General features: G+C 34.9%; 1 protein-coding gene across 12 annotated transcripts in view; it reads right to left on the reverse strand.

The window, feature by feature from the left end:
* Positions 1-24,488, reverse strand: part of RFX3 (regulatory factor X3) — a 263,742-nt gene that overhangs the window by 162,597 nt on the left and 76,657 nt on the right. The window contains exon 1 of one of the 12 annotated variants that reach the window (XM_070496000.1): positions 8,149-8,178. The exons of 9 other annotated variants lie outside the window; for them this stretch is intronic. Coding sequence is in view for 2 of the 3 variants with exons in the window: in XM_070495995.1 (XP_070352096.1) it covers positions 8,145-8,172 (28 nt within the window). In the remaining variant the exon portion in view is untranslated. 2 more of the 12 variants (XM_070495995.1, XM_070495997.1) reach the window with 2 other exon arrangements.

A 24,488-nucleotide genomic window follows, 5' to 3' on the forward strand; every position in this document is an offset into this window, starting at 1 on the left:
ATCTACTGATAGCAGAAGACAAAAGTAGCAATCTTGGGACCCAGTGATCTTGGCACCTTCTTTCTCAAGGAAGCCTACAAGTAAGAGCCAAACTTCTTTTTCGTCTTGTCTCCCAAATTTAATTAATCACTGAGTCCAATGATTCTGCTTTCTAATAGCTCTCAATAATCTATTCACATTATCTTCATCTTTCCAACTCCCTAGAGTTCAGGCTACTCCCTACAATAGGTCCCCAGTGCCCACAGGATAAACTGCAAAGTCCTTAACAAGGCTTATAAGGCCCTTTAGAATATAGCTCCTGCCTTCCATCTCCAAAGAGTATATACATTCGGCCAAATGGAACTATTCTCATTTCCCCACAGCCAGAGCCTTTGAACAAGCAATTCCCTCTGCTTGAAACATTTTTCCCTTCCTACTTCCTCCCATTTTCGTTTCCTTTTTCGGATCTTAGGATAAATTCTACTTCCCCCAGACAGTGTCCACCCTCTTCTTAACAACTTTGGCTCTGGCATCCTTCTGGATGTTCCTATAGCATCCTATCTTTACTCCGTGCACAACAATTATCACACTGTAGTGTAACTGTCTCTCCATCCAGATTATAAACACCATGAGCATATAGACCATGCTTATTGTTTTCACCTATGAATGTGCAATAGTACCTAATACACTGAGGATCTTCCATGTATTGAATGAACAAATGAATCTACAAAGGGGATGAGTTTAAGACTGCAGAAACATTACTATTAGAGTACGCTGTATCAGAAGCATTGAATACTTTAAAATTCTGTACAAATATAATTTTCTATTAGAGCCATTTCCAATCATGTTATTCATTAAGAATGTTTTCTCTTAATTTTATAACGTGACTTCACTTTCCATTCTCATTATGGCAGAATTTTACAACTCCCCTATTCCAAGATTTGTAAGCCTCAACAGATTTTGTGCATAATTTTTTTCTAAAGAAACAAGATAAGGATTAAATAAACTTAAATGAGCAAATTAAGTCTTCAGCTATTGCTCTGAACCTCCTGACACATCATTTACTGTGTTTTAATAAGTACACCTGATTCACTGAATTGTGGAGTCAGAGCCAATGCTCTAATCATGTCATCTTAGAAAAGGTGGCCTGGTATGCTTCCTTTGTTTTTATGAGACAGAAGTACTCAGAGATCTTTAATTTTCATAGCTGAAATGCTAAGAATAAGTAATTAGCCTAACAGCAATTGTTCTAACTTCATCATTAATTAACCACTTGAAATTTATTTGAGCTTGGCAACACTCAACTGACATTCTATGTACTCTTAATAATCACTGAAACTTTTCACAAAAAAGGTATTTTAGGAAGCCTCTAGTTACAAATTAGCTAACACATTTACGTAAGGACTTTACATGTATTATTTCATTTATCCAGAAACCCTGTGCGGTAGCTACTATTACAATTCCATTCTTACAGATGAGAAAACTTAGGCCTAGAGCTTAAATAACTCTATAAGCCCCAAGGTCACATAGCTAGAAAAGGACAGAGTGAGGACATGAGTATACTAACCACCTATTAGGTTCCAGGAGCAAAAGTTAGGACTTTTTTCTTTCTTTTTTTAACCCAGCCATATGCAGTATTAAGCTTATAATATGACAATTTGAATGTTTTACAGACCAACTATTATGTAGTTCTGTCTAAAGTAGTAGTCTTTTCTATAATCTTCTACATTATAGAAATTAGACATGCCGTAACTTTTTAACCCAGTTAATAATTTTTCATTATACATTATCCTCTTAAAAATCTTAAATTCATTTCCAGCAATGCAGTTACCTGTCAAGATGGCTGTCTATTCTATGCCGTTCTGTAATCTCAGCAAAGACTAATAAAAAATGCTGAATCATGTGGGTTATACCTCTGCTGAGGTATTAACACAGATAGGCTTGTTGGCATTTGAATCAAGGATCAAAATTTGTTGGGAAAAAAAAAAAGCACAGTATCTTTTCTCTCTAAAATCTTGGAGTTGAGCTCTCTGTTGCCCACCATCAATTCCACTTCTAAAGGACTAGGAATAATTGGCTGCAGCTTCTCATACGCCAAAAGAAGGGATAGTCTCAACTAGTTAATTTATCAAAAAGTTGGTTTCTGGTGAAATCAGGGGGTCTTTGGTACACACACAAGGGTTTGTTGCTCCCTGACTTTAATATGCAGTCATAAATTGCCTTCAGTAACTCCAAGAAAAATACATTTAACTCTACCATGTAATGGCATTGCAGTCAAGGGCACTAAATGAGCAGCAGACAGAACCTTAAGGAAGGTTACAGGCCAAAGACAGTGTTCAGGGAAACTAAGCTTCCTACCAATGCTCTGGAATAGTCCTCTAGTCCAATTACCATCTTCATTCCTGCTTGAGCACAGAGCCATCTTCCCTTGACATATGCCAAGCAATGCGTCATATACTGTTACCTAATAATTTTGCTGCTTCAAATACTCATATGGAATACATTTTGGGGCATAAATTTTGCTGATCTGAAGAGCAGAGAAAAGTTAAAATTTCTCAGTTCTCAATCAGATCTTTTATATTACTTCTTCAATATCTCAGAAAGTCTGTGTCGTAGTGCCCATCTCTCACACACACACCCATACACACACACACCCCACCACACAATAGGTATTTGGTATGAAAAGTTTGGACACACAGTACATCACACACACACAAGTACACACAGAGGCAGAAGACCTTCCAAAAGGTTCCAACTTTGGCTATAGGGTATGGCTGTGGAAAAAACACTAATTGCAAAGACATCAGGACTCTTACATTACAGCCTCATTGTCCCCACCGCCGGCAGAGATGGCCATGGGGGTGTAACACAAGGTCTACTTCGCCAAAATTCAACTTTATTGCTAAGAATCATTTTGCCAAACGGCTAATTTGATAAATTGATCAATTTACTGAAAACTTGTTTCTTTTAACCATTTATACTGTTGACACAATTAGTATCGGAAGAAACAGTTTTAAAGAGACTTTGAGGATTTCTGTGATGTTTACGTTGATGAGTTTAAGGTCTTAATTTACCTGAAATTTTGCTGCAAGTCAGCACTCCAGCCTACCCATGATTATATTCTGGAATTTTGCCATTTTCTGGGCCAATGACTTTTGAGAATGAGAATTTGTTTATTTTCAATTAAAGGGATGTGCATATCTTGAATGCCATGGAGTTTATAAACGACAATAGAGAAGATTTATTTATTTCAACACATTTTCATCCATTAAAGGCATTCTGTACTTCTCTTAATTCACAAAGCTGTTAACCAGTTCAACCAGATGAATATGTTGCTTCTGTTTTAAGCAACTAAAAAGCACTCAGTATACTAAATATCAATGATAAAATCTGGCACCCAACTGAGTTGGACTGATAAATATCTCTACTACAAAATGTCTGGGGTGAAATTGCTATTGAAAAATTAAAACGCATTAATACTTTCTACCAAAAGTTTCAAAAGCTTTTGAGACTATTCTATTCAATATTATGTGATAAACATTATATGTAGTTAACACAAACATATTTCGGATAGTTGATAATTTGGAAAACTGGTCCTTAGGCAAATTGATAAATCAGAGTACTTGGTAAATGTAACAAAATGGCCATTCAATGAATTTACGTTTCAGCAAACTGCTTTTAGAAGAACTATCCATTCAGTAAATTGAACACTCAGTACATTTTTGGGGGGGATAGGAGGGATACATTTTCAGATAATTGGCCTGCTTCCCAATATCACAGCATTTTAAAGTTAGAAAGTACCCAGGAGATCATTTAGTTCAGGCCCCCATTTTACAGGGCATCTAAGACTGATAAACCAGATGGATCTATTAGTATCAGAGGTGGCATTAGAACTCAGAACTCCCAATTCCCAGTCAATAGCTCTTTCTAACAGACTATGGTTTATAGAAGAAAGAAGGAAGGCACTCTAAAAGAAGTAGGAAGGCCTGCCAGAAGCTCAAAGTGCTTATTACACAAAGAAAGAAATACTCATAACATGGATAATGCAATCCTAAAATAAGAGGGTCTCTTAGATGTTTCCAGGTTTCTTTCTTACACAAATGAATAAGGCACTGTTTCGGGGTGTTTAACAAGATTTCAAGTAAGGCAAACTTTGTGTGTGCATGGAGATATCAACTAAAATGGTTCACTTGATTTTATATTCTGCAGAGATTCTGGATCATCTTACAACATTGTTTTTTTTGCAGATAAATGGAGTTATCTTGCTGCTGTAGGTTCAGTATTTTACTATTATATAGAGTCTCTGAGCATTTCAGGCTCACAACTTTATTATTGCATCATCTCTGCATGTAACCTATAATACACAAACTGACTAACTGTGTTTACACTGAAATAAAGAAACCAAAAAGACTAGTTTCTAGTTCACCAGGAAGAAGGGGAAAAGCAAAATTCTACATCACAGAAATTGCCACCAAAATAAACAGGGAACAAATTCTGAATTTTCACTCGCAGCAAATAAGTGTAATTTTCGGGTGTGAGACAGAAACCTTTTAAATGTAATGGTTTGTGTAACAGCTTTTATAAGGTGCACTTTTCACTGTCAAACAGCATGAAATGCTCATAAGGGTAATCAGTTTCAGATAGTAGGTTTACAAGCTTTCCACAACTTGTACTATTTATCCATGTTCAAATGCTTTATAATTACCTCTTTACATACTATGTTCACTCTTTCTTTTAAAAAGATTTTAAAATTGTTATGTACAAATGTAACTCTGAAACCAACCATATTACTTGATTTCTTTAATCATCTGATGCATGCTCTTGGTTTTTATTAGCTCACAAGTTGCCCAGATATAATTTACATAAAAGTAGTGCTTCTGCAATATTGAAGAATATGAAAGCAAAGTAGAAGCAAACATCTCCCAACATAACCTACTCAAAAATTACGTTTTCTATGTAACCTTTCTCGTGAAGGTAATATAATTGATTTTCTTGTTGAACCAAAACAGTAAGCTAACATTTACATATTACATTCAAAACCACATACAAATATGGGCTGATTACTTCTCATGGTTTCATGCAGCCACTTTTCTCACAAACCAGGTTTACAAAGATGGTATTTTCTATATGCAACAGAAGGTTATTTACATATGAAAACTCCATTCCCCTTCCCTATAAGGTTTACTCAACATTGAATGATAGATTCTTTTTAATTAAGAAAAGAGAATTTTTAATACAGGCTAATGAATCAATCATTCTTCCTCTCTTTTCCTCTCCTTCTCTCTCCCTCAGTCCATTTCTCTCTGTCTTCTCTCTTTCACCTCCCATCCCACCCACCCACCCTCAGCACCACCTTCCCAAATATAAAGACCTAGTCAGGCCCATTGTTAAACAGTAGCCACACAACAGCCCTGCCAAATTGTTCTACATATATAACCTGAGTCAGCAGTGTAGCTTAATTATATCAATACTTTTGTCCTTTGAAATTATTTTTGTATATCTTGATGACCTATTTTGACATTATCCATAGGTTTGATCTTACAGTCACACCGCTTAGATCACTACAGACATCAAAAATAACAGCTTGACTATTTTTCAATACTTATACATAAGCCATATGGCCAAAATATTTGGTGCTCAAAATAAAGCTTATTGTGAAATCAAACGACCAGTGCTCAATATTCCAGACTACAATAGAACCACTTTATAATAAGACCTCTAAAGGTCAGTACTAGTCACATTGTATTATTTGACTTTATGTGGTTACTTCAGAGCAACGCTGGCTCATCAACTCTAAGGTTGAACAGCCCCTTCTAGGTAACGACCTTGAGTCACGGTTTGGGTTGTATTGGTTTGAATATCCATTATGAAGCTCTATCATATCAATTTACTAGGAAATATTATGAATTACACAATTTAGCGCTTAGCCAGAATCTAAGGAAATGCCACTTTATTTTTAAGTGCACAAATTGTAATCAGCGAAAGGTAAAAGAAGCAAAGGCTTCAAACAATTTAATAAGAAAAGATTTATTAATTCATTTTGCTGTCTTTTCTTCTTCAGAGGGCTCTAAACAAAAATATCATTTTCCTAAGGTAGATATATTGAGTAAAAACTTATAAAAGAAAGGTGCAAACGGTGAAGTTGGCATTTCTGAAGTTGAACAGCTGTCGCTCCAAACTCATGTAAGTCAGTGAAACCTGTGAGTCCCTGAGGAAACTTCTGACGATGCCATGTGGCAGCCACAAAAGCTACTGCCTGGTTCCAAGACATAGTAGGCCATTCATTTTTGAGCCATTCCAACTACATTACAGAGTTATTTTTAGAAAGAGAAGGAAATTTATAACTATCTTTGAACTTCCAGAAAAAAATTACAAATTTCTTACTTTTCTTTATTATTGTTGCTGGCAATTCAACTTTTAAATTCACTTTTATTCCAAATTGAATATTAATAAAGCTAACACCAATGCTGAAAAGCTATGTTTATTGTTTAATGTGAGTTGAATAAAAATCAGTAAATATAGAGAATAAGGCAATTTAAAAAAATAAGATGCTAATATGTTTTATATTGACGAATCTGAAACTGGCACTTCTTAAATTGGTTCTCAAAGCACAAGATTTGTATACATGCAAGTTTATCTCAGTTTTACAAGAAAAATCCAAAAACTCAAAAAACCCATTGCTTGGGAAATACATACAATACACGCATTTCTACAAAATTTGTCACTTTACAGCAACATCTAAATTTTTCCAGTTAGAACCTTTTCTCCTAAAGAGAACTTGTCCAAGATAGAAACATCTACGTTTTCTTAGGAGAACATTATTAAAATATTTGTTAAAGCATAATATAACACATACCAAGTAGAACTTCTTAAGTGCACTAAACTTACCCAATAAATTATTTTGTTAAATATTATATGACTCAACAGTAATTAAGAATTCATAATTTGTGACATGTTCCTTCTCAAGGATATAAAATCAAATTATTTTTTTCATGGGAGTTAAATTAATATTTTAGGGCTAATGTTTTATAGTTTATGATTTGTTGGAGTTGCTCAGGAATGAACTCTTTTCCTTTTATTTTATTTTTAAATGGCTCACCTTCAGTATTTAGATTATGCTCTTTTTCATATATAGGTTTAACCGGAGAGGGAAAAAACCTCAATAGAAAAAATTACCTAAAACTACTGCAGCTCCTGGATACCATTTCTTTGAAGAATTCATCCCTGCTTCCCTTTCTTCTTGCTTTGAAGACAAGGAACAAATGCTTCCTGAATGTGGAGTTTAACCGACCAGTTCACTGCTTTAACTCCAGAGTCAAGATAGTTGCAGCAGATACAAGCTAAGTTCTGTACTATAGCAGTTCTCTTTGCAACGGTGAGTAACATTGCAGGAGAAAACATTTTATGCTTTTTTGCACGCTATCTCAGTGTGGGAGGATGAATACTAAATAATAAGTCAGGAAACAGAAAAAAAAAATGATACCCTCCACTTAGATAACATGAAAAAAGGTAAGGCTGGTGTTTGTTACCTAAAAGATTCTCCCAATAAATCAGGATTGTTTTCTTTCATCTTCAGCTCCCCAGTTACATACAATTCAAAAAAAAAAGAAAAAGCTACCATTTATTGAGCACCTACCACTAAACTTAATACCTTAACTCTAATTCTAACAACCTCGTAAAATGTGTGTTGTTCTCTACTTTATTAAAATGGACAAGGTCCAGAAAAACCCAAATATTTCCCCAAAGTTTTACCACTAGTAAAAGACAACACTAGGACCCATGTGGAACTCCATTTGACTATATAATCTATGTTCTTGCCATACTCCCGTCTGATTACAATTTTTTTGTTTTTCATATTTCCAAGTATATGGAAACATAGTTTGCGTTTCACATTTGAAATTCTCAACTGTTACAAGAACAGCATTCTTAAGAGTAAAATCATGTTCCTGCAAAGTCACTGAGAAATTAAAAAACATCATGGACTTCTTTTGTGTTCATTACACACACCCGTTTCAAAGACCAGAAGACGTACCTGCTGTCTTACTGAAAGAGCATATTTCATTAGATAGCATTTTAATAGGTATAATAACAGTTCCCAATCTATTTAAGATTAAAACTAATAAATTATGCTCACCACCTCTGCCCACCATAAATTCGGTACATACTCACGCACTGAATGCAGGCCTCTGCCATTAGATGCTGGAAAAGATGGCAAGATAAGGAAAGCATTAACTTCCCTGGTTACCTCTTCTTTTTTCTCCCCCTAATAAGGACTAGTCCACTAAGACACCTTTGTTCTCCTGTGTTCCACTCTGCACACACTGTTGCTCTAATAATATTTTGTAGCTTCAACATTCACTTGTATATCATGATGACTTTCAAATCCATTGTCTCAGATCCTCCTTCTCATTTACCTAAAATCTAATCCCATAATATGAACTGCCTCTTTGCAAATGCAACACAGTGAGATCCAAGATGATATTCTCTCTCACATCACATCAGTGCTGACTCCTCAACCACTCTCCTTCTATCAGTTTCCAGAAAATAGGGTAATGTCGCTGACTGTCCCAGCCTCTGGCCTTCCTGGAGGTTTACTCACTGTGTAGCTCTCGCCTAAACTCTGAACCTATTTGGGTTAACCATTGTATCCACTCATAGTAACATCATCTATGTTAACTATTTCATCTCTCACATGTATACAGACATTGCTAGTTCTAAATGACAGAATAAAGTGTGAAGAGATAATTGACTATACAAATAAACTAAAAGCACTTACTTGGGAGTCAGGTATTAACTCCATAATTCTTACATGGCAAGCATTTTTGAAGTCCTACAATGTACCAAGCAATTTAACTAGGTGCTTTATAAATACTATTTCATTTAATTTTGACAACCAAGATACAAAACAAATACTATATGAGTACATAGGACAACTCCTTGATGAGGTGATTAGTATCCACATTTTAGGCATAAAAGTTAGAGGGGTTAAATAACTCATCCAGGGTCACATATCTAGCAAGCAATAGTGCTAGAATTCAAATCTAGGTCTAGCTGACTTTAAGACCAGTAATCCTTACATTATGCTATGTTAGGCCTGTTTCTGCCATTTACTAAAGCCACTTTAACCCGAGCCTTAGTTTTCTTGTCCAGAAAAAGAAAGGGCGTTACCAGTGTCCCTGTGGGAGGAACAAGAAGCCAGTAGGAAAGCATCTGAAGTGAGGCATTTTTCAAAGTTCTCACACATTCACCCAACATGATCCAGTATGGTCATCCATCCCACTTCCCCAACTGCTGTTGAGAATCACTGGCTTTTCTTATACTGCACATGAAGTAGTATAATAATAATATATGAAGGGAAACTGTGATAAGATAAAGAAGAACACTATACACCAAAAGAATAAAACAGAGGTTTAGCAATAAGCCAATAAAGGGGATAAGATGGAATCATAAAATTATTCAAGTCATCTAAAAGAAAGCAAGAAAACAGGAAAATGGAACCAAAGAATAGATAGAACAAATGGAAAACAAATAGCAACATGGCACATTTAAACTCAACCACATCAGTAATCACATAAAATGTAGGTTAAACACGCCAATGAAAAGGCAAAGATTGTTAAATCGTATAAGAAACAAAGACCAAGCTAACCTGTTTATACGAAATGCACTTTAAATATAATGTCACAGAAGGTTAAAAGTAAAAGAATTCAAAAAGATATACCATGCTATACCAATGCCAAACAAAGTAGCTTTCAAAGCAGGATATATAATGGAATAAGGAGGGTCATTTCATAATGATAAAGGAGTTAATTCATCAAGAGAACATACAATCCTAAATGTTTATGCACCTATTACCAGAATTTAAAAATACATGAAGCAAAACCTGATTAAAATGAAAAAGAGAAATAGTAAAGCACACTATCAGAGATGGAGATTTTAATACTCATCTTTCAATAACTGATGTAAAAAGTAGACAGAAAATCAGTAAGGATAGAGAAAACCTGAACAACACCATCAACTAACTGGATCTAACCGACATTCGTAGGACACTCCACCCGACAACAGCAGAATACACCTTTTTCTCAAGTACATACAGAACATTTACCAAGACAGATCTATTTTGACGATAAAAGAAGTCTCAACAAAGTTCAAAGGATTCAATTCTTATAAAGTTGCCTAATCACAATAGAATTAAATTAGAATCAATAATAGAACAATACCAGGAAAATCGCCAAATAATTAGAAACTGTACAATACACTTCTAAATAACGAATGAGTCTAAGAAGAAATAAAAAGGGAAATTAGAAAGTATTTTGAACTGAATGAAAATGAAAGCACGATATATTAAAATTTAGGAGATGCCTTACCTCCTCAATAAATATGAGTGAGGAAAAACGAAGAGTTAAATGAATTAATCAATCAACAGACTTTCAGTAAGCAGTCAGAAATTAAGAATAAAAGAAAGAAGATTATGAATTCATAAAATATTAGAACTGGAGGAATTCTAGAAATCTTTGTAAAATTCGTAAACCCACAAAACTTACAGAAGAAACAGTTCCAGGAAGAACATATGATTTGCTTAATAGAGTTTATAATAGTAAATATTTAAAAATGAGCAGTCTCTGCTAGTAGCTACATTATACAAATATCTGAGTTATTTAAATGCCGATTTTCACCTAATAAAAGCAGATAAAGGTTGTATAAATAAAATTTGCACATTTGTTGGCCTGTGCCTGGTTAATGTGAGCATTTTGTGCTTTATATGTAGGTTTTCTATATTTACACACACAGCATAATATTTGAGAGTACTGAATTCTCGATTCACATTGCCTGAATACTCTGGCTTTACCACCACTAGTAGCCATGATATTGAACAAGTTATTAATCACCAACGCCTCAGTTTTCTCGACCATAAAATAGGAATAAACTGTAAAATGAGAATAAGTAGTTCCTACCTCCTAAAGCAACTGTTAAAGATTAAACAAATTAATGCCTTTTGCAGGCTTACAGCAGTGCCTGACGCATAGTAAGGGCTCAATAAACGGCAACTATTAGCGTTGATTTCTAATTACTCGAAGCTTATTAGTCAAGACAATGACTTTAAATTTTTTAATTAGGTTGACATCAATTAAAATAAGATATTAGCACAGAAAAAAATGGGTTGCCTCCAATTCATAAGTGTTAAAAAATTTAAAAACGATTCCATGTTATTTGAAAGCCAATGTCAAAACAAAGCTGGGGCAATTTCTTTTCAAAGCGAGAGACAATGATCCAAGGAAAAATTATCTATTACATGCAGTGTTTTTGGACCAACCAACAAATTTAATACTACCACATATGAGATAATATTAAAGTTACACATTTGGGCTATCCTGCTGTTTTCAACTATTCCTTCTAATGTGCTCCATTCAACTAGAATTTATAGATTTAAATATTATAATTTTTAAAAGACAAAACACATTTGTAAATTTATTTTTAAATGGATAAAAGGCAGCATTCAGCAGTTTGTCATTTGAACGAATTCTATTTGGTATAAGAAAACAACAAAACTAATGTGGAACACATTTCACATTTTTTATTTTATGAAACTAATGCTTTCAACACTGCATACATTACTAAAAGCACAAAAATAGATGCTGTACTATCAAACTGTAAAGAATATAAATTGATATAAAAAACAATTTTTTAATTAAAACAATCTCACGTGTCTCATGTGTTCTAAAGAATAAGGTAAAACAAATATATTTTCACTAAGTAGCTCCAAAATTTCATACTTTAATAAAAACCACTATTTGTAATGCATGCTCTTTTTGACAACGATGCCAAAGCTGCCTCAGCTGGGCTGAATGAGTATGCGCCTGAATCAATAAGGTAATAAAATACCAAATAAGTCTGACTTACTCTATCCCACTGCTTTGAAAAGTAGGTGAGTAGATTTTCTATACTTTTAATAACGTAACTAAAATTTCACCCATAACCTTAGCATTTACAAAAATATCTTTCTCTTCTCTTCATACCACACAGGCACTTTTTCTTCACAGAAAATTACGAGGAAGCTGGTCATGATGGCACATAAAGGCAATGAGTGAGACTAGCTGGAAAAGGCAGAAAAGCACGTGGGCACCCACAGCACTACCTGTTCCTTTCTGATGCCTCTCAGCTACCATCCATCCTTCAGTCAGCCAGCAGATTAAAGCTCTCAGCATGTATGCTGCCTTCTTTGAACTTTTTGCAATGAACTATACCAACCAGTATAGTTGGGAGAAGGATCAAAGCCAGGAAAACACTCATGCACAGTGGAGTATTAATGGGATATTAGCTAAACCATCCTAGCATACGTACCTCTCACCTGAGAGGAAGGCCGGTCTTATTTCAGCCCCGACTTTTCCCTACGTTGCTGAACTGATCCTGAAACAAACTTGGGTTTTCTGTGCTGTTGCTACTGTTGGTGGTGGTGGTGGTGGTGGAGATGCATGTGTGTGTGTTTGTATTTTAAAAAGAAGATGACTTAAAGGCAAAGGCAAAAACACTATGACTCCTCTGCCCTGGCATGGAGTGGATCTGCCCAACCTTACAGGATGTGAGTTCACAACATAAATGAATTCTGAATTGTCAAACAGCAAAGGAGAAACCCTTCTACTGCCTTCTCAGAAGAACCTCTTCTCTACCCTTTGATGCTACTTGGAATAAAAAAATCTTCTAAGTGATTTACAGATCAAATTCAACAACCTGAATCATTCATTATGCTAGTTAAGAAGGGTCCATAATAAGTCAGATTTATTTACAGTTCTGCCCAATTTAGCTACTTTCTTAGAAGGTCAACAATACATACTGTGGAGTGAAAACATGGTATTCAAGAAACAAGGAGACTGACTGCTATGTGTAAGGAGCTGCTATATATGAGACACATTGAGGGGCAAGGGGCTTTATAAAAACAAATAGCTTCAAAAGGAGAAATGTATTTCAGAAATGTGATTTCTGTATGATTTCAGTATGTCTGACTGGACTGTCACAATAGAGCTATATTAAAAAAAAAACCTACAAGAAAAGAAGCTCCACAAAAATAGTACTTTTGTCAAAAAATTAAAGAGCTGCAAGAAAATTGACAATCCTGAGAGGATAAAAGATGAAAACAGAAGTTATTTCCTTATTATAGGATTATACTATAGACTAGTCAGACTAAATGAAGACTCTGGATGACTACAGACTGCTTTCCTAAAATTAATTTGACACTGTCCAAACATGCTAAGAATTCTATTCAGCTTTAAAACAATGAGTGGATGTGTATGAACTGGACCTATGATACACTAGCGATGGGAATGTAAAATGCTACAACCACTTCAGAAAGTACTTTAGAAATTTCTTCTAAATTTAAACATACATTAACCACATGACCCAGCAATTCCACTCATAGGTATTTCTCCAAGAAAAATAAAAACATTTGTATGAACAAAGACTTGTACACAAATGTTCATAGCAGCTTTGTTCATGATAGCCAAAAACTGAAAACAACCAAATGTCCATCAACAGGTGAATGGACAAATTGTAGTCTATACATATAATGGAATACTAATCAGCAACAAAAAGAAAAGAACTATTCGTATACACAACACAGATGAATCACAACAATGTTATGCAGAGCAAAAGAAGCCAGATACAAACGAATGCATACTGTATGATCTCATTTACATGGAATTCTAGAAAGCAGATGAGTGCTTGCCTGGGGCTGGGAATAAGAGGTGGGCATGATGTTGAGTAGGGGCACAAGGAAGCTTTGGGAGGGAGAGAAATTGTTCTACATTTTAACTGTAGTGGTGGTTACATGGATACAAATTTTTTAAAACCCAATTGAACATTTTAAAAGGGTATATTTTAATGTATGTATTGTGTATTCTACAATATGTGTACTTCAATTAAGATGAATAAAAAACAACAACAACAAAATTTTGGAAGTAACATATTGAAAATGAGGAAATAAATATCCCCACTATACTAACTGCACTATTAAGATATCAAGGGTATGGTGTCTCTTTCTATGAACATTTAAAGGAAACAAAATTTTTAAAACTTAAGAGGAAGGTAAGTTGAATGGTGAGTGTATCTGGCAATGCTATCACACATGAAAAATGATTGAATGTTTAGTCTGGTGACAAGAAGATGAAATAGGGTTACATAATTGCCTTCATATGTACGAAGTGCTACCCTCTAAGGGGAAGAAACAGATTCCTACTCGGTAGAAGCTACAAACACACAAATTTTGTCCTCAGTATATAGAAGACAATAATTATACTTCAAATTAAAAATCAAATCACCCTTTTAATATTCACTATATCCCAGATACAATGCAACATGAACCTTCTAAGAAAGTAGTTACTGAGTTCTCATCACTGAACTCTGCCTGTCAGACTTACTGAAGAGGGCATTAGATAGGTTGATGGATTAGATGTCCTTTAAGAGTCTTTTTAGAGTGTATTTTGTCCCTTTAATAAAATTTGAAGTAAAATTTCATGATTTCAAGTTACTGAATTTTATACTGGTTACTAGTACCATGCATTTCATATTTTGGTGTTCAATAAATATTTTTTAAAATTAAATTGTGCTTTACTTTTTGGGAAAATAAAATACACTAGAATGATTCACTTTCTAATGAAATTTCAGGTATTACCTAACAGTCCAAAAAGAAAATTGTTGACACAGAAAAAGATAAGCCATGTGTTCTATAAATGTAAAATGATTGGCTCAAGAAAATAGTGCTTTTCCTACTATTCAGGGGAAAAAGAGTTCTCTAATGGTAAGAATGACAGAGAAAGTTAAAATTTAAAGTAGATCTTAAAGGTAAGGTAAGCTATAGATGGATGTAAAGGATGATGGCATACATGATAGGCATTAATCACCTCCCTTTGCGTTTACTCTTCATTTTTCTTTTCCCAGAAGGTAGACCTTTCTTTTAGGGATCCAAGGATTCCAAAGAAGTTAACTCCACCTTTCACTCCAGGGATGGAACACACAATCCTGGATACAACAGTTAGGACTTTGCACCATCACGGCCACAATGATTAGTCGTGAGGTGGAAATATGACCTACACTAGTTGAATCAAAGTAAATATCAGGACTTTTGTTAGAAATACTGAGACAAATACATTTTTCCGAGTGGAGGTAAATACAGAAACAATAAGCCTCAGGAACTACTAGAAGCCATATCAGAACCGAGACAAAAGTATCAGAATGAAACCAACACTGGGAAGCCAGAATAAAGAAATGGAAGTCACTAAGTCTCTGGATCATTCCCAAAGTAGCCCTATCTTTGGGCTTTTGAGTTACACTAGCTAATGTATTCCCTTTGTGGCTTAAATACATTTGAGTCATTTTTTAAATTATTGTTTTTTATTACTTACAACAAAAACTGAGAAGGCAGGAACTTCATGCAAAGAAAAATAGACTAGAATGCACAAGATGTCAGTAAGACTTAAAGATTGGTCTCAGAATTTTTAGCCAAATTTATTACTAAAGCAATTCTGGTGTTAAATACAGACATATCTAAGTTCCCATTCACTGAGCATATTTTATTTGCTCTATGTGGATATTTCTTATGAGCACTTACTTTAAAACTTGTAAATGTTTTTAGATCCATTTCAACTAGCTCCTCCACATGAGCCCCAGACTTAATGGGTCTGGGCTGTAATCTTGAAGTGGGGTGAAAACAAGATGCTGCCACCTCTATTCTCAATTTGCCACAATCAACTAGAAGTTGGGTTAAAGAGCCATGAAATTCTGGATTTCAGCTCCAAAAAGATGAGGGAAACATGGACAACATTAAGATAACCTCTGCTCCACAAAGTTTCTCACTACTATTCTCGAACTCTGTTCCAGGTCCCAAATAAATCAGAGCCCTGAGGATACAATTATAAAACTTCTAACAACCAGACTATAAAGCTACCAGATGGCAAAATTGCTAAAAAGAAAGCTGCTATTAAAAGCAAAGGACCCCAAGATTAATGTGACTCATCATTTTAAATATTTCAGTTAAAAATTATATGGGAAAAAAATAAGTACTGGTAAGAAAAGACTTAATTGGTCTCACTTACCACTTTGGAATTTTGAAAACCACTGCAGACTCCAGTCTATGTTCCTTTGATAAATATATCTGAATAAATAAGAAATAGGATGCTGTCTTTGGTGACCTTCAGGTGCAAAATCTCTTAAATTTCATTTTGTCCAAATATTACTTGAGAAAATTTTTTAAAATATTCATAAGTGCCTGTAGAATATTTTTAGGACAGTATCTTCCCAAAGATGGGTGAGGAGAAAAAATAAATAGCAAGTTCGGTCACATAGTTGACTGTTTTATTAATTGAAAAAGAAATTATATATTCAGGCTTCCTAATACAGAAATAGAAATTATGAGAGATTTTCATGCTCTGCAATTCTATAAGTAATTTCTCATTCATAACTGTTTATCCCTAAAATTACATATATTTATACACACACCAAAAGAGAGACTGAATTCATCCTGAGCTTTCCTTACAGAAAGGATATCAGTCCCAACTTAATTTAAGATTAAAACTTTAGGTGGAGATCAGAGGTTAGGGCTTGTTTTAAAAAATAATATACCTTAAATAAGAAAATTTTGTACCTTTTTTACAGTTCCTCACTGCTTGGCAAAAACAAAGAAAAACATGGTAGAATAAATGTGTCAAAAGCCATGTGATCACAGGCAAATTATATTCTATTTCTATATTATTATATATTTTCTCCAATAAGCTGGCATTACTTTTGTAATAAAAACACAAAATCCTTTCTTTTTAAATGGACCCAGGCATGTATAAAGACCTTATAATTCCACATTTTTAAGTGTGTAAAATGGTCCTACCTTCTCTGCACCATATCTTTCCCCATACGGGATAAAGCTAATTGCTCCTTTGGGAATGGTGGTGGAATACTGAAAGCCACTTGGCAGTCTCCTCACCACCACCTTAATGACCACTGGCTATTTCAGCAGTTTAATTATAATGTGCCTAGGTATGGGACATCATAGTTTATCCTGCTTGGGGTTAGCTGACCTTTCTGGATGTGTAAGTTGATGCTTTCTGAAATATGAAAAATTTTCAAGCTTTATTTCTTAAATACTTTTTATTCACCATTTTTATGCTCTTCTCCTTCTGTGACTCCAATTACACACATGCTAGACCCTTAGGTATTATCTCTTAAGTCTCTTCTTTTTTTTTCCTAGGTTCTTCATATTGAATAAATTTTATTGATATGCTTCAAGTTCACTGATTTTTCTACCATCTCCAATATACTGTTACGCTCGACCATAAATTCTTAATTACAATCATTGTTCTTTCCAGTTCTAGAATTTCCATTTGGCTTTTTTTATAGTTTCCATTTCTCTGCCACAATTTCCTATCTGTTCCATCACTAAGACCATAGTAGTTGTTGGTTTGCTTTTTTTTAAGCCTTATATGTGTATGCATACTTAACCCTTTGTCAGCTGAACACAACATCTAGGCCATCTCAAGGTCTGTGCTGTTGATTTTTTTTGTATGTCTAGTAATTGTTTAATTATATATTCAATAGTATGATTATAAAATGTAATAGAGTGTAGAGAACCTGGATTCTGATTTTGCTACGTTCTTCTGAAGAGTGGTGACTTTTTTTCTCAGGCAGTATAACTACTGGTTGAACATCTTGAATTTGTTTATATATTGTTGGAATGATTTTCAGGAAAGCTCAAGGTGTTTCACAAGTTCAGTTCTAGTTCAGCAGGCTCAAACTTCTATCTTTGTCTTCCTTGTAGATTTTGTTGAGGTCTAGTTTTGAACTTGTTAGGGTGGATCTAGAGTAAGCCTTACTCTAGGACATAGAACTTACTTCTAAGGTGTGGAGTTCTTGGTTCTCATCTGGATACCTAGCATGTTAATAATATCTCTCCACTCTGCCTAGGACAGAACTCCAAAGTCTACTAGGAACCTTTAATATGTCTTTCCATTTCCAGATCCCTAGTAAGCTCACAGATTCTCTTTTGATACATATGAAGTCCATCTCTCAGCTAAGGACTCATGGGGAACCCACATTTAGAATTCTGGATGCCCATTTCTGTATACCTTTCTCCTTTCTGGTGCACTGCTCCAGATTCCAGCTGTTTCAACTGCCCTAAACTCTGATCTCTGCTTTCTCAGGTCAGAGGCACCACTGTTTCTGCTTGGACTCCATATCCCTGTGTCACAGTCAGGAAATTATCTCTAGGCAGAAAGCCAGGGCAGACATGGGGCTCTTCTTATGAGTGTGCACTCTTTTAATAACCACAGTCTTGTACTGCTTGTTGTCCAATGCCCGAGAACAGTTGCCTCATATATTTTCTTCACTTTTATCAGTTTATGGGAGGAGGGTTAGACCAGTACTAGTTACTCTATCAAGGCCAGTAGCAGATGCTCTTGTCCATATTATTTTAAATGATTCTTGTTTTTCTCATTCTCTTAATTTCTATTTGTCTTCTCTACCCACCCTCAATTTGTATAATTTTTGAGCCTGAGTTAAATTGACATATACTGCAAAATAATTTTGATAAAATATTTTTGAATTTAAGACCTTATAATGAGGATGGAACACTTTGAAAATATTAATATTATAAGTTTTATAGAGTTTCTGAAATTTAAGCAAAAATGTTTTAAATTTAAATTCTTTCCTCTCATACTTTCCTTTTCATGAAAAATAATAGCACAAGCAAAACATAAGCAATACTCTGCTGCCATACTGCCTTTCACACTGCTAAAGGAGGTTTATTTTTATTTAAGGCAAAATAAAAAGAATAGAAAAGAAAAACCTCACATTATCAGAATTGTCCTCATTTCCCAATTTCTCAAGTTGGTCTGATCTCAACCTTCGGAAGCACAAAGGTCTTCCTACCCATATTTAAAGACTATGGAAATATCTACCTGTTCCCCAGACAAATGAGAGATTTAAATGGGAAATCAAAATAAACATCACAAAGTCTTTAAAATTTTTAAAACATTTACATGAAATGGTGAGTCCCACAAAGGAAGCATATTTTTTGCCAAGCATGAGTTTCTCAGTTGATTTAAATACTTGATATACTAACTCAAGCAAATGCTTGGAGATAGACAGGGCCGACTTATCCACTAAGCACAGTGCCTGGGGCCCATAATACTTTCAGGGGCCCACAAAAATGTTTTAATTTCACTTAAAATCAGAAGAGTAACTAAAAATTTAGGTCAAAGAGAATGTTTAACTTTTCTTAATATATTTGTCCTTATATCAACACAGTCATAAAATGTAATTATAATCGAGCGCCTGTGTGTGTGTTTGTGTGCGTATGTGGAGATAGACATAAATTGGCAATTGTTTTCAGATTTTCTGGGAACCTCAATATCTCACAGAACCTAATTCCTTGTCTGATTCTAGGGTATGAGGTCTCTAGACATTCTTCCCTCTCAATTCCTGGAGGTGGCAATTCCATCCCTCAACTATTTGCCTCTGATCTTTTTGGTTTGCCTGAACTAAATCCACTTGCAAACTAATTGTACTCTGGGAAGCTAGACATCTCCATGGCCTCTTTTAAGCTACCATGTAGTAGATGTTATCTTCATGGCTGCTTCGCAGCTACTTTACATTTGCTTTCTACAATAGAGAAGTAGACTTGATGTCTCTTCCTATTTCAAAGCCCTCAGTCTCTTTGGAGCCTCCCACAAAGTTACAATTCCTGTCCAAGCGGTAGCTTCCAACTCATAGCCCACTTGTAGTGCCAAGATGATAATCACACTGAGAACCCACAAAGTCCCAAACCTTAGCTGACTTAGGTTACCAGGTTCACTCACTTTTCCTGGTTCTCTTAATTTATTTATCACTTATGGCTGTTCAAGCAAGTGATCATCTGTATTCAAATCTTCACTGTCTTACAACAACAGAAATATTCTATCTGTTCAGAGTGACCACTATAATTTTCAACAAGAGAAAAAAGTATTTAAGAGAATAAAATTATGTTTCCAAGACATTCAAAAGAAATCTTGCAAGTAATATAATCCTTACGATATACAAAAGCAGAGTGCTCTGGATTGAAGCTTGTCATGAAAGATGGATGGTGTGCTAGGAGCTAACTATTGAATCTCTTAGATCCCTTTGCTTCAGTGAAGTTCAATTAGTTTCATCAGAAAGAAGGCCTAGATCCTAGTTCCAGCTCCATACTGGTACACTCATTGGCAAAATACTTGACTTTTATTTAGTAGTCTCAGTTTTCTCATAAATGAGGTAGACATATAAATATATGTCTTGGCAATCTTCAAAATACTGTTAGCATCAAATGAACAATTATGCCTCAAAAGCCCTTGGTAAATTTAAAAATAAATAAATAAATTTAAACTACTACTATTTTGCCATAATGAGACCAACGTTCTTAAATCTCCTAGGCTTATTCTCCATTTTTCATAATAGTATCAATCACAAAGTCAGAATCATTCTTTTCAATTTTTAAATATGTTTTATATATCAGACTTCAATGTATTTCATTTGGGTTACAGACTACAGGCTTAAAATGTGCTAAACTACTGCTTTTCAGAACAGTTCTAACACTTCCTATTCTGTAAGCTTTTCACAATCAAACAAGTAAAATTTAATCTCTGTTGTGCATTCCAAGCAATTTGTTTATACTGTAGAACAAAGGGCAGCACACTTAGTCTATACAGGGTCAGACAGTAAATATTTCAGGCTTTGTGGTTCCACAGAGTCTCTGTCACAACTACTCAAATCTGCCAATGTAGTATGGAAGCAGCCATAGACAATATGTAAACAAACTGGCACAGCTGTCCCAAGAAAACATTATTTACAAAAACAGGCTATCAACTGGATTTTGCCTGAAGCCTGTAGTTTGCCAACCCCTGCTCTAGAAATATGCTTCTCAATCTTTACTGTGCATACTAATCACATGGAGATCTTTTTTTTTTTTTTAAAGATTTTATTTTTTTCCTTTTTCTCCCCAAAGCCCCCCGGTACATAGTTGTATATTCTTCCTTGTGGGTCCTTCTAGTTGTGGCATGTGGGACGCTGCCTCAGCGTGATTTGATGAGCAGTGCCATGTCTGCGCCCAGGATTCAAACCAACGAAACAGTGGGCCACCTGCAGTGGAGCATGCAAACTTAACCACTCGGCCATGGGGCCAGCCTCATCACATGGAGATCTTAATGCAGATTCGGATTCAGTAGGTCTGAGCGGAGTCTGAGATTCTGCAATTCTAAGAACCTCCCAGTTGTCTTATGATGATCCTGGTCAAACAATGATATTTTTGAATAGCAAGGTTCTGATAAGCTCCATGAGAACAGGGAACCTATCTAATTATATACTGTGTAGCCTCAGTGCCTAGAACAGTACTTGACACACAATAAAGCAAATATTTAAGAAACAAATGAAAAGAACCAAGAATAAGCTTCTACTAGAATGTCACGTTCTGCCTTACATCATTGTTATCTGTGTCATCCTTTATGAGGTTCATCCTTTGTTATGTTCACTTTAGCTTTTAAGTCTACCAAATCTACCAGTCTTTTTAACATGGTAGATTTTCTAATAAATGTTACTGAATTAAACCACCGTCTTGGTCCATGTACACAGTCCAAAAGCTAGTTGTTACTGACAAATCCACCCCAAACTCTTCTATTTTCCATCCCTGTTATGGGGCCATAACAGCCAAGTTTGTACTTTATGTTGCTGCCCTCTTAGCAATACCTGAGTAGATCAAAGATGAAGAGCTGAATCAAGCTGGTCTATATTCTCTCTCTTGGGATTTCTGGAACTGGGGTCTCTGTCTAGGCTGGTGACTCTGAGTAACTAAGGAGTAGTGGTGGTGACTGTATGTGGTCATGTGCATCTGAAAGTAAATTTATAGAGTGTGAAGAAGGGAGAGACATGTAGACAGAAGCAAACATAAAGGATGAGGAGAGTACTGCCTAGGCTCCTAATGGCTTTACTGATGGAGAACTCCAGTTCCTCATGAGGCCAACCTATTCTTTGGGATTTCAGGAGTTATCCAAATATCTTTCCACATTTCTGTTTTTAGATAGATTGAAATGGATTTCTGATACTTAAAATAAAAAGAATATTAAAAATAAGACAGTATCTTTCTAATTAAATACTTCCACTTATAAAGACCATATAGAAGCAAAAATATACACAGAAAATGTGTCAAAATTGCAAGAGGGAAAAATGTTAAATTGAGGAATCATCAAGTTTTCAATAACTGGAGCCTAGTAATCAAAGGCATGAGTATTATTAAATCGATTATATTTTTAGTGAAAGGATAAATGCTACCAACAGATAAGAGTACTAATATGAAGACTAACATATGCTAAAACAAATAAATACTTCTATAATTCTTAAGGGAAAAATTTGCCATCACTGGACCCTTAGTTCCAAAATTATTCAATATACTTCTTTACAGGTGGCTGGTCCTAACTACATTTTTAAAAGTAAAAAATTAACAATTATTAGAAAGAGCTGATTGAGATAATAAATATTTCTTTAACCCAAAAGAAACAGAAGAGAGAGAAATTCTATGCAATATTTTCAGTAGAAATGAACTTGAGAAGGGAGGAAGGATAGGAAACAATCACACCCAACTGGAATTCTATAACTCAGACAGGGAACGAGATATAAAAAGCAATGCGTCTAAGCCAACAAACTTCCCAAAAATCTCCTAACAGTCAATCACCTCAAAATATGAATTGATTCTGGTCACCCTTGCAGCCAACTATTCCTACTTAATTTTTAAAAAAATAATTGCTAATCAAATAATCCACATTTTTTGTTAGGAAGTTAAAATGGAAATGACAAATTCCTAGCACTTTTCATTTGTAGCACAATTCAAAGTATCCATTATTTTCCAAGCAGCAAATGAAAATGTCAAAAACATTCTTATTGTAGATATTTAGTTGTTTTCTGCCAAATTAATGAAAGGAAAATATTGCACTTTGAATTGGTTAATTACCATGAATCCTTCTGCAAAGGCTCCTGCTTGCAGAACTAAGCCAGCTCTAGTTGGCACACGGCCCTCATATTCATGGAGACTACACTATAGGCTCCACTGTACTCAAGAGACATTTAGTTTTTGGCATCCATTCACCAGCTTACAAATCATCAGTCCTAACAATTATAGACACTCAACTGTCTGAAGTAAACAGGGCAGAAAGCACCTGCGTTTAATAGGGATGTACCACATTCTGCTTCTTTGAAATTTTAAGAGCTAGACTTAGAATACAGAATGAACAAGAATACTCTGATTTACACATCTTCTAGAAACTAGAGCTACTTCAACAAAAATCTTCTAGTGACAAAACTACTTCAAGGAAATCCTCCAGAAGCAAGGCAAAATTTTAGGAAAGGAGGAATTTGGAAAAGTTCCTTTTCCTTAGTTCTAGGACAGGGTGAATGGAGCTATTTCAAGTATAGGCCGCTTGGGAACCCACACATAGAGCTCATACCTTGCCATTTCCTAGGATAGATAGGTGCTAATTTGCCTATTTCCAAATCTGATAAAATAACCATTACTCAAGCCTAACCACATCTCTCCTCCCTCATCCTGCCATTCTCTTTTCTACAGAAATTCAAAGACCTGGAATGCCCACTCTCCATGTTGGATAACATATTGGATATACTTCTTTAAAACTGAATAGGAATATGTTTCTCAACTTTTTGAAAAATATATTCCACTGATCCTTTTATTTGGGAAAGAATGGGTAGACAGATGGAGACAGAAAATAACTAATGATTTCTCTCTCTCCTTTTTCCTCTTTCCCTAAATAAAATGGAAGAAAAATCCTGAATCAAGACAGATAAATAATGATAAACTTAGGAATCCAAGCTGGTTTCTCCAAGATGCTCTCCATATGGTTCTTATAAGTAAGCACTCCCAGGCTACAAGTGTGTCACCTCCTCATACAGAGTCTTGCATCAAGGAATGCAAAGAGCCAAGAAGCCAATAGTTCATCCTAAAAAGGACCATTCAACACCATCTACAATATTAATCTATGTTAACATCTAAGTATTATGGCAAATGTAAATTTAGCATGCAATTTTTTTAGGATTAGCAAAATTAGCAAAATATAAATTACTAGTCAAAAACACTTAGAAGACATTAGAACTTCAGGCTGTGAGAAGTTGACATAAGTCTTTATTTACCTTTAAATAAATTGAAGCTAACCCAGGATGACAACCAGGATGCCTAGAGGGTCTAGAAACCATGAAAGAAACAGTATACAAATAAACAAAGAAAAGAAGATAGAAAAAGATAAACACAGAACAAAGAACAGATGGAAACAAAGAGAACAAATAGCAAGATGACAGACTTAAAACGAACCACATCAATAATCACAGTAAATGCAAGTGATCTAAACACATCAATTAAAAGGCAGATATTATCAGACTCCTATGAAAGCCAGACCCAACAATATGCTGCTTTTGAGAAATGTACATGAAATATAAACACAAATAAGTTAAAAGCAAAAGGTTAG

This window comes from Equus asinus, chromosome 23 (assembly GCF_041296235.1).
Source record: "Equus asinus isolate D_3611 breed Donkey chromosome 23, EquAss-T2T_v2, whole genome shotgun sequence".
Taxonomy (NCBI): Eukaryota; Metazoa; Chordata; class Mammalia; order Perissodactyla; family Equidae; genus Equus; species Equus asinus.